Source organism: Dryobates pubescens, chromosome 8 (genome assembly GCF_014839835.1).
Source record: "Dryobates pubescens isolate bDryPub1 chromosome 8, bDryPub1.pri, whole genome shotgun sequence".
NCBI classification, from domain to species: Eukaryota; Metazoa; Chordata; class Aves; order Piciformes; family Picidae; genus Dryobates; species Dryobates pubescens.
In genome coordinates this window covers 38,188,563-38,206,592 of record NC_071619.1, presented here as the reverse complement: position 1 = coordinate 38,206,592, position 18,030 = coordinate 38,188,563, and the positions used below count along the sequence as shown (strand labels likewise).

General features: G+C 48.3%; 1 protein-coding gene across 2 annotated transcripts in view; it reads left to right on the top strand.

Annotated features, from left to right (window-relative positions):
• Window positions 1-17,171, top strand: part of IGSF11 (immunoglobulin superfamily member 11) — a 152,785-nt gene extending 135,614 nt beyond the window's left edge. For both annotated transcript variants that reach the window (XM_054163680.1, XM_054163681.1), the window contains exons 2-7: window positions 8,835-8,998; window positions 10,322-10,529; window positions 11,669-11,824; window positions 12,817-12,939; window positions 13,154-13,304; window positions 14,314-17,171. In XM_054163680.1, the coding sequence (XP_054019655.1) occupies window positions 8,835-8,998; window positions 10,322-10,529; window positions 11,669-11,824; window positions 12,817-12,939; window positions 13,154-13,304; window positions 14,314-14,764 (1,253 nt within the window). In that variant the 3' untranslated portion in view covers window positions 14,765-17,171. The remainder of the gene's footprint in view (window positions 1-8,834; window positions 8,999-10,321; window positions 10,530-11,668; window positions 11,825-12,816; window positions 12,940-13,153; window positions 13,305-14,313) is intronic.
• The last annotated feature ends 859 nt before the right edge of the window (window positions 17,172-18,030 follow it).

Below are 18,030 nucleotides of genomic sequence, written 5' to 3'. Positions count from 1 at the left end.
ATCTGTCCTGTTGAGTCCTGGGAGGATGAATCATTGCTGACTTTGATGCTGGGCACAACCAGGAAGGGACAAAGTTGATGCAGAGTGCTTCCATAGAGGGGGCTGAGTTAGGCTTATCTACCCCTCCTCTCTTTCAACTCAGGGGAGCGAGCACTTGAGCGAGTTACCAATCCACTCTGGGTCTGCCCTGCTCTTGCTCATCTGCTGAGGGAAAACATTCCCCACCCTCAGTAGTGCAGCTGCTCCTTGAGTCCTCTGCAAATGCTGTGCATTCAAGGACTGCCAGCTCAGATCACAGCAGTCTCTGTTTCCAGCCAATGCCACTTGCATCGGGGGGGAAGTGTTAAACTTCACATAATGTACCTAATTGTGCAACACTATACCATGGAGAGAGGATTAATGCATGCCCCAGAGCACAGCCATTGATTAGTTTTATCCTAGCTAATGTCATTGTAGATGTTATTTTTGTTCCTATCAATGTCCCTTCCTGTTTTGACAATCTTGCTACAATACAATGCAGTTGTTTTTCTCATTTCAAGCTTGCATTCCTACGGCATTCAACACAGCAGAGATGGAAGGCAACCATCCCCAGCTAGCCAGAGGCCCTGGCAAAGCCCTAGAGAAGCTTCATCTGGAGTATGGTGTCCAGTTCTGGGCTCCCCAGTTCACTGCTGAGGGAGCTGGGGTTGTTTAGCCTGGAGAAGAGGAGGCTCAGGGGAGACCTTATTGCTGTCTACAACTACCTGAAGGGAGGTTGTAGCCAGGTGGGGGTTGGTCTCTTCTCCCAGGCAGCCACCAACAGAACAAGAGGACACAGTCTGAAGGTGTGCCAGGGGAGGTTTAGACTGAATGTTAGGAAGAAGTTCTTCACAGAAAGAGAGATTGTCCATTGGAATGTGCTGCCCAGGGAGGTGGTGGAGTCACCATCCCTGGAGGTGTTCAAGAGGGGATTGGATGTGGCACTTGAAGCCATGGTTTAGTAGTCATGAGGTGTTGGGTGACAGGTTGGACTTGATGATCTCTAAGGTCTTTTCCAACCTTATTGATTCTATGAATTGCTTGAGGGGGTAGGGCAAAGGGCTACAAAGATGATTAGAGGATGATAACATCTCTCTTTTGAAGAAAGGCTGAGGGACATGGGGCTATTTAGTCCCAACAAGAGGAGACTGAGGGAGCATCTTATCCATGCTTATAAATACTAAGGGTGTCAGGAGGATGGGGCCAGTCTTTTTTTCAGTGGTGCCCAGTGACAGGATAAGAGGTAACAGGCACAAAGTTGAACATGGGTAGTTCCATCTAGACCTGAGGAGGAACTTCTCTCCTCTGAGGGTGCCAGAGCGCTCGAACAGGCTGCCCAGAGAGGTCGTGGAGTTTCCGTCTCTGAAGTCATTTAAACCTCACCCGGATGTGTTCCCGTGCAACGTGCCCTGGCAGTGGGGGTTGGACTAAGTGATCTCCAGAGATCCATTCCAACCCCTACCATCCTGCAGCTCTGTGATTCTGTGTTTCTCCTTGTAGCTGCAGCCAGACTGGTTAGAGACACAGAACAGAAGCCAGCACTGGCAGCACAGTAGGAATCAAGAATTGGAAAAGACAACTTGGGTCATTGGGTCCCTTACCCTGCTATTACCAGGACATCTGTAAACCAGATTTGGGTTCTTGTTCCCACTTTGTACATTAGCAAGCTGTTCTAACAGTATGTTCTTCTCACAGTTCAAAACCCTCTTTTGCATTTCAAGGCTGTGACCAATTAAATGGAAGCATTAAGATCTGTTGGAAAAGCACTGTTCAGGTTACTGAGGGAGTTTAACATAATGTGATCCCTGCTGCATGGGGAGCACAGCCCCTCTCAATTTCCCTGCCAAGCTTGAACACTCAGCAGTGCAGCAGCAGTTATATTGAGGCCTCAACTGGAGTAAATGAGGATCTCACACTAAGAGGGACCTTCTGAGGATAGCTGGATCTGATTGAGTTGCTCTGTGGGACCCAGGGAGTCTGTGGCAGCAATGGGAAAAGACTCAAATTCCTCAGTGTGTTGTGAGAGCTCTTTTTTGACCACCATGAAAGCTAGTCCAGCTTTTCTGACAAGGACATGGGAGGGAGCTGATACCATTCTTGAAGTGTGTGCAGCTGAAAGCTTTCCTGCATTTTCTTTAGTCTCAAAGTCAAATTTTCATCTCCCTTATGGCTGCAAGTTGCAGAGGTCAGGGGCAGGGAGATGTGCTCTATGTCATCTCAATCAGACAGTTGTCTGATATCCTCCTCCCAGCTGGCCTGCAGAGAAAGACCTATTTCTGAAACAAAGGATGGCAAGGGTGGTAGTGACTGCTATGCACTGGGCCAACAGCTGAGGCCAGAGCAGAGTAGGTCAGCAGGAAGTCACTGCTAGCTTTCTGTGTAGTTCACATGAGGTCATAAATGATAAGGGAGAAGCATCAGTGTGATCAGCACAAATTCCCAGGTAAGCAATGTCCCAGATCAGATGTCTTTTTGTTGGCAAGACATGCTGCAAGGCTAGACTTCAAGGCTGAGAGACCTGGGGGTGATGATCCTGGAGAAGTGAAGGTTGAGAGGGGATCTGATCAATGTTTACAAATACCTTAAGGGTGCATGTCAAGAAGAAGGAGCCAGACACCAAACTGGGGGCAGGAGTTGATCTGTTAGAAGGTAGAAGAGCTCTGCAGAGGGACCTTGACAGGCAGGGCAGATGGGCAGAGTCCAAGGGCATGAGATTGAACACATCCAAGTGCCAGGTTCTACACATTGGCCACAACAACCCCATGCAGTGCTACAGGCTGGGGTCAGAGTGGCTGGAGAGTGGCTAGGCAGAGAGGGACCTGGGGGTACTGGTTGATGGTAGGCTGAACATGAGCCTACAGTGTGCCCAGGTGGCCAAGAAGGCCAATGGCATCCTAGCCTGCATCAGTGTGGCCAACAGGAACAGGGAATTCATTCTGCCCCTGTGCTCAGCACTGGTTAGGCCACACCTTGAGTCCTGTGTCCAGTTCTGGGCTCCTCAGTTTAGGAAAGATGTTGAGTTGCTGGAAGGTGTCCAGAGAAGGGCAACAAAGCTGGGGAGGGGTTTGGAGGTGTTTAGGAAGAGGCTGGATGAGGTGCTTGGTGCCGTGATTTAGTTGATTAGATGGTGTTGGGTGACAGGTTGGACTTGATGATTTTTGAGGTCTTTTCCAACCTGGCTTATTCTATTCTATTCTATTCTATTCTATTCTATTCTATTCTATTCTATTCTATTCTATTCTATTCCATTCCATTCCATTCCATTCCATTCCATTCTATTCACTGGTGCCCAGTGACAGGATGATGGGCTTAGTATGAATCAAAGTGTGAAGATATGCTCATGTTTTTCAGCTTTAGTTCATCTGGTATGTTCTGTGTCAGCATCTGTGTCCTCCTCATGCCCAGCAGAGAGGCAGACATTGGATGCACAACTGGGAACTGCATGCTAGCACCATGCTACATGAACTAGAACATGGACTCCTTCATGGATGCAGGAGAAGGGGCTGAGGGTGCTACTTAAAAAAGCATCAGAATGATATCAAAAATTAAAGCAGTGTGATCTGTTTCCAGAGAAATTACTTGGACCTGGAAATAGGAAGAAACTCTAAAAGAACCTCTGTGGCCAAACCATTGTTCCACTGGCTGCTTCTCTTACAGGAGAACAAAAAAAAGGGCATCCATTCCAATTAGTGATGGGAGCTTGCTGTATTGGGATCAAAGGAGAAAGCCATTTGCTGAATCAGTCTAAGATCAAAGTGTCCTACATACAGGAAGGGCCCATTCCTCTTTCTGCTGACAGAGGTGTACCCTGTTCTTCCTCTAGGCATGCTGCTTACAGGGTTACTTTATTCCTAAGTGAGGAGGAGACTGCATTTACAAGAGAAGGTGCAATGGCCATTGTAATCCACTTCTAAGAGATGACTTGGTGAGGATCGATTCTTGTTGTCTCGCACAAGTCATTAAACTTCCCTGAATGCCCAGGAAAGATCTGAATTGTGTACTTTTGCCAAAGAAGAGCCTTTAAAACATAATCTACTTGAATTTTCTGGCCTCTTATGTGTAATCTGACTTAGCAGACTGGGCTGTATGCGTGTGCATATGTCTATATTTGCATTTATACCTACCCAAGGGAATTCAAGTCCTCATTCCTTGGGCTGCATTGAAATAGCCTTATCCCAATAGATATGCTAAATTGGAAATCTCCTCCTCCCTCTTTCCCCTGCCTCTCTCCTTTTGCATTAATGCAAAGCCATATTCTCACAACTCTTAATTTTGAAATCATAGAATCAATAATGTTGAAAAAGACCTCAAAGATCATCAAGTCCAACCTATCATCCAACACCTCATGACTACTAGACCATGGCTCTAAGTCCCATGTCCAATCCCTTTCTGAACACCTTCAGGGATGGTAACTCCACATTCCAATGGCCAATTACTCTTTCTGTGAAGAACTTTCTCCTCACCTCCAGCCTAAACCTCCCCTGGCACAGCTTGAGACTGTGTCCTCTTGTTCTGGTGCTGGTTGCCTGGGAGAAGAGACCAACCCCCACCTGGCTACAACCTCCCTTCAGGTAGTTGTAGACAGCAAGAAGGTCTCCCCTGAGCCTCCTCTTCTCCAGGCTTAACAAGCCCAGCTCCCTCAGCCTCTCCTCACAGGGCTGTGCTCCAGACCTCTCCCCAGCCTCATTGCCCTTCCCTGGACACGTTCAAGTGTCTCAATGTCCTTCTTAAAATGAGGGGCCCAGAACTGGACCCAGGACTCAAGGTGTGGCCTAACCAGTGCTGAGTCCAGGGACACAATGACCTCCCTGCTCCTGCTGGCCACACTATTCCTGTTTTTTAGAGCCTCAGGAACACACTTTGCCAATTTTCCCTCTGTAACAGATGTAGAAGCTGTTTCTGCCCAAGCACTGAAGTACATAGATGCTCTGAACCAAGAGAGATTATTTGGTTGTGTTTACCTATCAGATGCCTTCCTGGGCATACAGGTCTACAGGTGTATGTGTCGTTGTGTGCATCCCCCTGTGCTCCTGGCCATGAGTACTGCTATGGAAAGATGCAGTCATGTAGCTACTTGCATGGATGGACAAGTGCAGGTGAAAATGTGTTGCATTTTTAGTAGTCTGTGGTACAAACCAACAAGAGCCTGTGGATTCTGAAGGGAATTTGATCTTTGATCTTTCAGCTGTCTCCCTGGGAGAGGAGTCACATTGTGATAATGTCCCCCAAGTGCTTTGTTAACACACCAACCTACCTCCCTCTTTATGATGGTGGAAGAGGACTTTGCCTGCATTTGGTCTTCTGACTCTGCTGTCGCCTTGTTTCAGCTTACTTGTCAGAAATGGCTGTGCGTGTTTTTCCCAGCTGGAGCCCTGCAGGTGCCACTTAGCTTAACAAAATGAGTCCTTGTCTTTAAGTGCTGCCTGCCTTGTGTGCATCCTGGGCCAAAGAGCAGCTGACAGGCCCCAGGATGCATGAGGCAAAGGCAAATCTGAGAAGCTGGCTTGCCTGGTGGTTTAAGAATACAGAGAGCATACAGCATGGAGTGTGTGGGGTACTCAGTTTGCATGCCAGGTTCAGAACAGCTCCCCACGGCAAGGGAAATGGGTGGGAATCTCATCTCTTCCTTAGTTCCTCAACCCCAGCAAACAATCCATGGCATTCAAATTAAAAGGGGTGTATGGTGCCTTGAAAGGGGGAGGAGAGGGCTCTGAGGTGCTGCAGGGTGAGGTGAGATACTAGGAAAGCAAAGGGAGTATGATGTGTATAGAATAGAATAGAGTAGAATAGAATAGAATAGAATAGAATAGAATAGAATAGAATAGAATAGAATAGAATAGAATTAACCAGGTTGGAAGAGACATTACAGATCATCAAGTCCAACCTATCATCCAACACAATCTAATCAAATAAACCATGGAACTAAGTGCCCCATCCAGTCTCTTCCTAAACACCTCCAGTGATGGTGACTCCACCACCTCCCTGGGCAGCACATTCCAATGGCCAATCTCTCTTTCTGGGAAGAACTGTCTCCTCACCTCCAGCCTAAACTTCCCCTGGTGCAGCTTGAGACTGTGTCCTCTTGTTCTGGTGCTGGTTGCCTGGGAGAAGAGACCAATCTCCACCTGGCTACAACCTCCCTTCAGGGAGTTGTAGAGAGCAATAAGGTCTCCCCTGAGCCTCCTCATCTCCAGGTTAAGCAATCCCAGCTCCCTCAGCCTCTCTTTCCCTTTAAAAAAGTCTTCATAATTAGATTGGGAAATTTGCAAAGGTACTGAAGATTAATTTAGAGTGAAGAAATTATGCATGCTCTATTTTAATGGTTTTTTTATTATGTGCAGGATGTTTACAATCAACTAATAGTAAATATTGGGAGCAGCAAGAGGGTGGTTAGGTATGGAAATCACATCGTCTTAATGAGTGAGTGATTGATATAGCTAATTCTGCAAGGCAAACTGTAAACTCTAGATTTTACACCAAATCTGCTAAAAGGAATGCTCACATTTAAGTATTGCTTTTTCTGAGTGATAAGAATTTATATGTGTGGGGTAGCCAGGTGGGGGTTGGTCTCTTCTCCCAGGCAACCAGCACCAGAACAAGAGGACACAGTCTCAAGCTGCACCAGGGGAGGTTTAGGCTCGAGGTAAGGAGAAAGTTCTTCCCAGAAAGAGAGATTGGCCATTGGAATGTGCTGCCCAGGGAGGTGGTGGAGTCATACTCCCTGGAAGTGTTCAAGAGGGGATTGCAAGCGGCACTTGAAGCCATGGTTTAGTTAGTCATGAAGTGTTGGGTGACAGGTTGGACTTGATGATCTCTGAGGTCTTTTCCAACCTTATTGATTCTATGATTCTATGACACATATATGTTTTTATTCCAAATCCCCTGACTGTTTGGTTTTCCTTTCATGGAAAGCATCTCATTCATTTAAGAAGCTTTGGTCTCTTCCAATCTTGTTGATACTGTGATACTGTAATATGAGGGTGGTGCTACACTGGACCAAGTTGCTCAGGAGATGGTGGAGGCCCCATCACTGGAAACATTCGAGACCAGGCTTGATGAGGCATTGAGCATCCTGATCTAGTTGGGAATGTCCCAGCTGCAGGGGGGTTGGAATAGAATAGAATAGAATAGAATAGAATAGAATAGAATAGAATAGAATAGAATAGAGCAGAATAGAATAGAATAGAGCAGAATAGAATAGAATAGAATAGAATAGAGCAGAATAGAATAGAATTAACCAGATGACCTTTAAAGGTCCCTTCCAACCCCATGCATGTTATGATTCTAAATCTATGCTGAACATGACAGAAGAGCTTTCTGCACTGTGATGAAGAGAGAGGCTCATACAATGGATGCCTGAATTATTGTGGCTCCCTGCACACTGTTCAGCACATGGATGATGTAGTCATGGCAAGGTAGCCTTCAAGTTTAGGCCTGCAGAAAAAACAATCCCTTGGAAAATGAATGAGATTTGATGAGACTCTCCATTCCCAGTAGTCACTTTACAACAGCTAGGTAGAAATACCTAGACTGGAACATATTTAGCTGTTTAACCCAGTAAACTGAAAATAGCACTGCACAAATTCTGCTCATGCTGGACTTTGAGGCATAAAAGTATGGAGAACTCATTTTCTCTCTTCTTACTCCTTGGTGAAGACTTTTAGGATGCTGTTTCCTTTTCTGTTTTCAGTGATGCTGGGTAGCATTAAGACTGATGGGTATGAAACTTGTTTTGTTATCTCTTAGACGCAGCTTGGTTGCGTTTATGGTCCTTTCCTCCTCGCCAAAACAAAACCTGTTGTTTTCAGAGGCTCTGAAAATTGAGAGTGCTCTCATTTACAAGGGCTGCCTATCTGCATTTGCCTGTGCAAAAGCACCACGTGAGAACAGCCTGAGCTGTTGAGGGAGGAGGATAATTTGTTTTAGCCTGAAGTTGCTGGCAATGTCCAGTTGTGTAACAGCAAGATGCTGCTGTCGTGACCTGCAGGTATATGGGGCAACCTGTGATGCTAGAATAGAATAGAATAGAATGGAATAGAATAGAATGGAATAGAATGGAATAGAATGGAATGGAATAGAAAGGAATGGAATGGAATAGAATGGAATGGAATGGAATAGAATAGGATAGAATAGAATAGAATAGACCAGGTTAGAAGAGACCTTTGAGATCATTGAGCCCAACCTATCATCCAACACCATCTAATCACCTAAACCATGGCACCAAGCACCCCATCCAGTCTCTTCCTAAACACCTCCAGTGATGGTGACTCCACCACCTCCCTGGGCAGCACATTCCAATGGCCAATCACTCTTTCTATGAAGAACTTCTTCCTAACATCCAGACTAAACCTCCCCATGTGCAGCTTGAAGCTGTGTCCTATTCTTCTGGTGCTGGTTGACTGGGAGAAGAGACCAACCCACACCTGGCTATAACCTCTCTTCAGGCAGTTGTAGAGAGCAATAAGGTCTCCTCTGAGCCTCCTCTTCTCCAGGCTAAGCAACCCCAGCTCCTTCAGCCTCTCCTCACAGGGCTGTGCTCCAAACCCCTCCCCACCTTTGTTGCCCTTCTCTGGATACGTTCCAGCAACTCAACATCTTTCCTAAACTGAGGGGCCCAGAACTGGACACAGGACTCAAGGTGTGGCCTAACCAGTGCTGAGTACAGGGACACAATGACTTCCCCGCTCCTGCTGGCCACACTGTTCTTTGTGCAGGCCAGGATGCCATTGGCCTTCTTGGCCACCTGGGCACAATGCTGGCTTGAACTGGGTGTCATTCTCCTGAAATGCTTGAAGTGGATATCCTTCTCTTTTCAGGTCTGGTGTGTCCTCTGGAGGTGTCAGTCAGTTCGGGAAGTATCCAGGTTGCCCGAGGCCAGACCGCGGTATTGCCCTGCACCTTCACCACTAACGCTGCTCTCACTAACCTTAATGTCATCTGGATGGTCATTCCTCTTTCTAATGCCAACCAGCCTCAACAGGTAGGTCATTTCTTACTGGAGCATGTATTTTTTCACAACTCAAATTTTCCATACCCTTTTCATCTGATCTGCATGTATACCCTTCACAATATTGGAACTGTGATTGTCCCAGCACTTCTTTGACCCTTCATTGCTGAACATACATGAATTTGATTTTTTCAGTCCTTTATTCACTGATGTGCAGTGTGTCCTTGGTTGCCTTGGTGGGATGTGTGGTTGGGGCAGGTGTGTGTGATTCTGTATTGGTGCTCTGGTGATTTGTGTGTTCCAAAGAGCACGGGAGATGTAATCCAGGTATTGGGGTGATAGGTGTGGGATTTATAGGACCTGGCAGCAGCTACAGACTTAAACTTGTGAAATCTGTGTCAAAATCACAGAATCAGAGAATGTTAGGAGTTGGAAGGGACCTCCAGAGGTCATCAAGTTCAACCCTGCTGCCAGAGCAGGATCACCTAGGGCAGGCTGCACAGGAAGACGTTCAGGTGGGTTTTGAAAGTTACCAGGGAAGGAGACTCTACAACCTCCCTGGGCAGCCTGCTCCAGTGCCATAACAATGGCCTCTCAAAGACTCATCTCTCCTTTTACTTCTCTTCTAACTTTTGCACTGTCTGTGGCTTATGCAAATCCATTGTTATGAATATTAGCAAATGAGGGTCTGTTGTGGTGGGCATGTAACAGGAGATCTACTGGCCTGTTTTTTGCCCACGTACTCAGACAGCCAAAGAATGACTTTGCTCTGAAATGCACACTGCCTCCAGCACATTTGATTGTGAGAACATGCAACTGAAGTGTACTTGCTCCTCAGGGACTGGAAGAGAGTATTATATAAGGCATCTGACTGGTAGAGGCTTTGCAGGTTGAAGGGTTGCATTGCCTGTCATTCATGGTCTTCAGCAAGCTGTATGGAATCGTGACAAGATCTTCCTGGCTGAGACTCAAAATGGTTCTGTCCACTGGGCAGATGCTTTCTAGCGAAGTAGTCACTTACCTGCAGATTCTTTGCTTCTCTGCATTGATCCCATCCTGATGGGCAATGACTATTACATGAAGCTGGCTGGTATTGCCACTTTAACTGTGCTGGAAGACTTGGGTATCTACTTTGTCTGTTACCATGTGAACAGAAACCAAAGCATGCTCTGTTTTTACAGAAAACACCTCTGCTGGGATTGGCCTGCATGGGACAAGTGTATATGGAGGCGTGGTTATTCAGAGATCCTTTAGGAACTGGGCTTTTCACCTTTGGGAGGACCCTGTTTTGCTTGCTCTTCTTCCTCCTTGCTCAGCTCCTGCAGAGTATTATTTGAGCCTTCCTTTCTTTTGCAGGTTATTCTCTACCAAGGGGGTCAGATCTTTGGTGGTGCACCCCAGTTCTATGGGCGAGTGGGGTTTGCTGTGACAATGCCAACCACCAGTGCCTCCATCTTCATCAACAACACTCAGCTATCGGATACTGGCACGTACCAGTGTTTGGTCAACAATCTTCCCGACCGAGGCGTCAGGAATATTGGAGTCATTGGACTTACTGTCTTGGGTGTGTTTATTGGTATTATGGGGGAGAGAGAAGGACATCCTCTGCCTGTCATAGTGCATCCTGGAAGAGCAGTATGGTGGTATATGCACTGGAGCCCCTAGAGATCCTGTGGTTAGGGATGGGCTGCTTTGTGGGTGCTGTGGGAGTTCGTAGGGCACACAGCTTTCATATGCAGGCAGCATTGTGATGGGTTAATGCCCATCCTGAAAACAGGGGCGGGGGAAGGGCTTGCGAGTGCTTTGCTGTCCTTGCAGGGCATTTTCCCCCGGGGAAACTGAGTCTGTTCTACTCCCCCCTTCCTGCCCAGCTAGGGTGTAAAAGGGACGACAACTGCTGTCCACTGTGGGCATGAACCCAAGACCTTGGCATTAAGAGTCTCATGCTCTAGCAGCTGAGCCACATGATCTCCCCCTTTTCATGCCCTAGCTGGGCAGGGAGGGGGGAGTGGACCAGACTCAGTCTCCCCGGGGGGAAACACCCTGCAGGGAGGGCAAAGCACTCACAAGCTCTCCCCCCTCACCCCCCCCCCCGTTTTCAGGATGGGCATTAACCCATCACAAGTGTATAAAGGGGTTTTAAAATATGGTGGAGAGAAAGCTTTTGTAGCAGCATTGTGATGCAGAGTTGCAAAGAAGCAATGAATAAAGTATGAAGCCATCCTGGAGAGACCAGAGGAGTTTTGTGCACAGCAACAGGAGAAGAGAATGACTTCAGATCTTTGCTTTCTTTTCATGAAAGCAATTATTACTGGACGTTCCCTAGGATGTTAAACACTCCTGAGTGAGTGCTGTTACAGGGATATGAGAGCAAAATCCAACCACAGCAAATGCTGTCTGCAGCTCTGTTAGCTCTCACCACCCTGGCTCTCACCTTTTCCTCTGGGGAGGGATCTAAGAGAACTGACTGCTGTGAAAGTCTGCTGTAGAGTGCAACCTTGATTAGCTGGTGGCTCAGGAATCTTTGTGAATTGTTACGCCTCAAACCTCAATGGGTGTTTGTCTGCTGCCTCCCTCTTGTCCCCTTGTCAGCTCATGCCAGTGTTCTTGCTTTCCCCAGCAGCTTGTGTCCAGAAAGAACTTGCACTCCACTGTTCAGATGTATTTCCTGATCTGCTGTTACTTTCCTCTCTTCTCTTGCAGTCCCTCCTTCTGCTCCACTTTGTAGAATCCAGGGATCTCTGGATGTGGGCAGCGATGTCACGCTGACCTGCAGCTCTGAAGAAGGCATCCCCCGGCCAACATACCTCTGGGAGAAACTGGACAATGTTCCCAAGTTGCCCCCAACTGCCACACAAGGTGCTCATTCTGTTGATTATCCTCTCATCTCCCAGGTGACAGCCTGAGCTTTCCTTTGTCTGAGCTGCAGAGGTGGCTTGGCTCATTGAGTGTCTGCCAGCGCTTGCATGGTCATTTTGTTGGAGTGAAGATTCCTAGGGCCCATGGTGGACTAGGTACTCTCCAGGGGGCCTCTTAAATTCATGCTCTTTTGGTACAGAAACATGTTTCCCATTGAGGAACCCCAAGGATTTTGTTGGGTGAGGGAGAGAGAGCATGGTTGCCAGATGTTGGTACGTGGCTAGAGATTTCAGCTATGGTCTCCCCTGCATTTTAAGCCAAATGAAGAGCACATGAAATGGAAACTAAGAGAAGGGAGGCAGAATCATCCCAGGAAACTTCTGATAATGAGGATAGTGTTCTCCAATAAGTTACTACCAGAGCTGCCTTTCAAATGTGTGTAAAAGCAAGAGGCTGATCAGACTGACTGCTGGCCAACCCCAACTCCCATCCACAAGATTTTTTAGCCTGGGTGTCCTGACCAAGTAGTGAGAGCTGTACTTTTGCCCTTTATCTTGCTGTATTTTAAGAGCATTTGAGTTTGATGCAATTCAGGAACAAGTAAAATTGGCAGAGCAGCAGGTAGGGAGCTCTCCTGGGCAGTGGCTCTGCAGGGCAGGATTTAATTTAGCAGGTAGATCTGGGTATAGATAATTGCACATCTCTTCTTTCCTCCCTTTTCTCATACAATGCTGAGAGTCCCAAGCTTTCATTTGCAGAAATTAATCTATAAGAAGAAAAAGAAACATCTAGTGTAAGCTCCTTAAGACCTAATCTTGTCTCTGTGTGTGTGTGTATGTGTGAACAATGCTTCCATCTCAAGGTTATTCCCTAATTTATTTCTCTCTTTAGATAGTCTCACACCAAAGTTCTCTTAATTGCTGGCTTTGCCTTTTCATGGTTTTCCTCGAGGAGGGGGGAGGGATTTAAATCCTTCTTTTCTCTCTGACTAGACCAAGTCCAGGGCACGGTCACCCTTCGAAATATCAGCACTGTGTCCTCAGGTCTTTACCAATGTGTGGCTTCAAATGCCATTGGAACCAGCACTTGCCTTCTGGACCTGCAAGTCATTGCACGTAAGTATTTTGCCAAGGGAGGTTTGGCCACCTGCTTCTCCCTGGTGACACTGAATTGTGCAACTATGTTTGCTGTGAGCCATGTACATTTCCAACAGAAGATTATTGTGCCCTAGAATGGGGATGTTGCCTTTCCCCCCCTTCCAAGACACAGTCGCCTGGCCCCAGCCTGGCCCTGATTTCTTCTCCATTCTCTGTTCAATCATCTCCACAGCCCACCCCCGGAGCATTGGCCTGATTGCAGGAGCGGTGGCCACGGGAGCCGTTGTGCTTGTTGTTTGCATTGTGTTGGTAGCTGTGGCACTGTTTTACTGGAAAAATAAACACAAAGAGGAAGAAGAGGAAGAGATTCCCAATGAGATAAGGTAAGGGTCAGGGAAAGCTGGTGACAGGGGACCTCTGCTTGCCCAGCAAAAGCAGCAGCCGGCAGGAAGGCAATCAGAAGTCTCACTCTTGCTAATCCTGGGCGTGTTTCCCTGGGCCGGGTGAAGATGTCCCTGTATGTCCCAAAAATGGAGGAAGCAGATGAAGAGAGGCCACAATGTATTTTGTTTTCAGTATTGCCTTTATTGAGAGCTTTGACTTGATGTTGTTAGCTCTACAGGAGAGTGATGTGGTGGAGATCCTGACCTATAATACCAGTGAGAGCTGAAAAGCTCTGGAGACAAAACCATGATCTCTGGTGTTATAGCCACAGTGTTTACCTCTGGTAGCTTGCTGCAGCTACCCTGAGGATTGGCTTTGTTGGTTGTACAGTCATACTGACTGCCTGTGAAGTACCAGCAGCAAGCTGCCCAGGGTGGTGGTGGTGTCACTATCTCTGGAGGGGTTTAGGAGCCATGTACATGTGGTGCTGAGAGACATGGTCTGATGGTGCTGAGTTGACAGTTAGACTTGATCTTGAAGGTCTCTTCTCTGTTCTGTTCCTCTCCACGCCGTTCCGTTCCATTCCATTCCATTCCATTCCATTCCATTCCATTCCATTCCATTCCATTCCATTCCATTTCACTCTGTTCCACTCTGTTCCATTCCATTCTGTTCCATTCTGCTCCATTCCATTCCATTCCATTCCATTCTGTTCCATTCCATTCTGTTCCACTCCGTTCCATTCCGCTCCATTCCATTCCATTCCATCCCATTCATTTTATCCCCGCCACATGTGAGTGTGAGTTGCCTGTCTCAGCAGTAGTGGCTCAGAACAATTAATGTGCAGAGTTGTGTCCTGCAAAGACAGATCAATAAGCTGGCCAAGGAGCAAGTCGGTGCTGTCCTTCGCCTTGAACTGCTGGTGTTGACCCCAGCAGGGTTTGGTGGGGGGATTGGTGGGCAAGCGGGCATCATCCTCTGTGTGCCCTCACACACTCTCCTTCCCAGGGAGGACGACCTGCCGCCCAAATGCTCCTCCGCCGCAAAGACATTCCACGCCGATGCGTCCTCATCGGAGAACGACACCCTCACCTCTTCCAACACCTACAACAGCCGCTACTGGAACGACCCCAAAGCCAACCACGCCACAGACTCCTTCACCCGCTTCAGCAACAGCAATGACGCCCACCAGCCCCCCTTCTCCCGCTCGGGGAGCACGAGCACCCGCCCCGTCTATGCCAACGGCGGCCACCCCTCTCCCGCTCCCCCTAAGACGCTGGTGGTGACAGCCAGCACGGCGCCGTCCCCTCAGGAGGTGATCCGGAGCAACGGCTCGATCAGCAGGAAGCCGCGGCTGCCGCACACCCGCTCCTACGCCGTCAGCCAGGCCACGCTGGAGCGCATCGGGGCTGTGCCGGTCATGGTGCCCGCCCAGAGCCGGGCTGGCTCCCTCGTGTAAGGCCGTGCCGGCAGCCAAGATCCCAGCAAGGGGCTTCTTGTACCTCATGGGGCGAAAAGACCTTCCTGAAAGGTGGTGAGGCGATGGGGGACACACACACACGCACTCGCCTCTTCCCCATGCCCTCTCCTCCTGAGGCCGCTGCCAGCCGGTGGGACAGCCAGGCCACGCCGTATCGCCCCTGGCTCCTTGCGCCGGTGGAAGCTGCAGATGTGCCAAGGCCAGGGGAGTGGGGAGGCCAAGGTGCACTCCCTGGCTGCTGGGCCCCAGCTGGAACTTGCACCTGGCCCTGACTTTGGGTGGGGGGGACTTCTGCTTTTGTTTCCCATTGGTTTTGTCGGGGTTCGGCTCCATCCATGGGTCTTTCAGGAAGGTTTGGGGAGATCTATATTTTTGGGGTTTCTTTTTCAGTTGTTGTCACTGTTTTATTTCCAAGAGGATGTCAGGCTGCATTGGGGTGGGGGGAAGCTAAGCATGGAGGGGTGCTGAGGCAGGGTATGCCTCAAAATGGTGGCCCCAGCCCCCTTCCCATGGCCCTGGCTCTGCTGCTGGAAAGAGGAGGGCAGGGTACTCGGGCTGGGTGTGAGGAGGGGCAAGAAGAAGGGACAGCCACCAGCACGGCCAAGGGGATGGCTGGATGGAGACATGGATAGGGGAGCATTAGTCTTTATTTTCTGCAGTTCTTCCCTTACCCCAACACAAACACACAGAGACAGATACAGATAAAACCGCAGACACACACAGGTCCTTCTCAGACAGGGTGTTTTTCCTGCACTAGCTCAGGGCACTGCCAGAGCCCTGTTCATGGCTGCGGAGGATGCAGTCATCTGAGCATCTTTCCCCAAGACACTCCATGCAGGGGGAGGATGCTACTGCTACTGCTGCTGCTGCTGTAGGGCTCATGGCTTTTTGGTTTTTTGGTGGTGATGTTTTTTTTCTGTGGGAGGTGTTGCTGGGTTTATTCAGGAGGCACGGAGGAGCAGAGTGGTGTGGCAGAGCAGCAGGCAAGTCCGGAGGTGCCTGCTGCCCCTAGGCTATCTGGTTTGGGTCAAGTGGCTTCAAACACTGCAGCTTCGGTGTTTGCGTGGTGGACTTTCCTTCTTAGGCTATCCAGGGCTGGCTGGCATGGCAGGGCATACATTGTGCTTGGGGCACTCACACGGAGGAAAGTTTCCATTCCCACTCTCCCATGTGCATGGACTTCCCAGATGCTGAGGTTGGCAGGATTTATTTCCAAATCCTTCTCCTTGGAAAGAGTGAAAGCATGGGCATAATGAAGGAGGCAACCCTGTGGAAGCCCACATGCTATCTCTCTGCCTCCCCTGCTTCCCTCAGCGTCCTGGGACTGCATACTGGTGACATCTGCCAGTGGCTCTGCCATCTCATCACAGCCAGGGAGGTGGTTGTGGCTGGCACCTATCCTTTTTCTATTGCAACTAAATAGCCTTAATCAAAGCCAAGAGATGAACCACTGGAGGAATTCGGTGCCATTTGGAGGGCTGGACCAAGGGCTGGAACTTACCTTTCTAGAGAACACTGGCTCAAAGAGATCATGCCTGGGTGGATGTCTTGACCCTCTTGCATAACACCAGCCCTTTCACATGTAAAGGTAGTGGTCACCTCCAAAAGCACCAGAGCCCTCCCAGGTCTACTCTTGCAAAAGCAATGTGAGGAGTCACAGGTGACTTTTTGTAGCTCTCACATTGGAAAAAAAAGATCTGTTGAAGCCAACAGACTCTTCCTCATCCCCACTTTCCTTGTCCTGGCACAGCTTTACTTTCCCTAACAGTGCACAAACCTTGGGCAGGGCCTTCTGCCTGAGTGGTACCTTTCAAATGCAAGCACAGACTATGAGGAAGAGGAGGGAGAGGTGAGGGCTGGGTTCCCACGTTGACACAGCGACTTTTTGGGGAGGCTGGGGGCTCCCAGGTGGTACTAAGTTTGAAGCTTGGCTGAGATTTTGTGCCTTCTTTGCTTAAAATAAATGAGAAAATAAAAAAGGAGATAAATAAAACCCAACCTCTCTTCCTTCCCCCCCTACACAACTCCTTGCAGAATGGGTGCAAACCTCTGCAGCAGAGCAGGCTGGTGGCTCTGTGGGGGTTTCTCCAAGAGACATCCTCCTTCCTGCCTGTCTCTTTGCTTTGCTGCTGGGTGGTTGTATTGATAGGGGAAGAAGGGTGGCTTTGGAAATCCTAATGTGGGAGGCAAAAAAAAACCCACCCAAAACAATCAAAGAACAGCCCAGACACATTCTCCCTGCTTGTACAACCACCTCTGTGTGACATTTGCAGGAACACTGCCCTCAGCAGGCCTCCTCTTCTACTGGGAAAGCTCTTCTGATTCCTACCCTCCATGAGACTGTTGCTCCTCTTTCTTTGTTCTTTCTAATTGTCTAAAATTCAAAGTCAATAAAATTTTATTCATATATATATATATATAAGAAAATAAGACTTCTTACTGCCTGTTGCTGCTTGTTTGTTTGTTTGTTTGCCCTCCTCCCTACCTAATTACATAGACAGAAGAAATTTGGCTGTTAATACTCATGCTTGACGTGACTGGCAACGAGCAGTGACTGTGCAACAAAGACCAACATGTTGCTAGGCCAGCCAGTGTGACAGTGAACTCCAGCACTGTAACCTTATTTCTCTTAGTCATAATAGTCTGATACACTGCCCTTTGAAGGTGCACTTTCCCAGGCTTGCAAGCTCTCTACCTCCCTAGACAAAGGTGAGTCCTATTTTCTGTCACTTAGTGGGAGGGATCCTTGGCTGCTTTGAGTGATGTGGGAAAATGGTTTTATTTTTAAACTGATTGACTTTGCTCTTAGATTTGATCTTTTGAATCTGAAACACTGCATGTTAGCCTCATAGAATCAGGGAACTGTTTTGTTGGGAAAGACCTCCAGCCTAAGACCACCAGGGCTGTTAAACCATGCCCTGTAGTGACATGTCCACGTGTTTCTTGAGCACCCCCAAGGATGGTGACTCCACCACCTCCCTAGGCAGCCTATTTCAACACCTGATCACTGTTGCAGGAAAGAAATTTTTCCTGATATCCAACTTAATCATAGAATCAATAAGGTTGGAACAGACCTCAGACATCATCAAGTCCAACCTGTCACCCAACACCTCATGACTAACTAAACTTCAAGCTTCAAGTGCCACGTCCAGTCCTCTCTTGAGCACCTCCAGGGATGGTGGCTCTACCACCTTCCTGGGCAGCACATTCCAATGGTTAAACCTTCCCTGGCACAATTTCAGGCC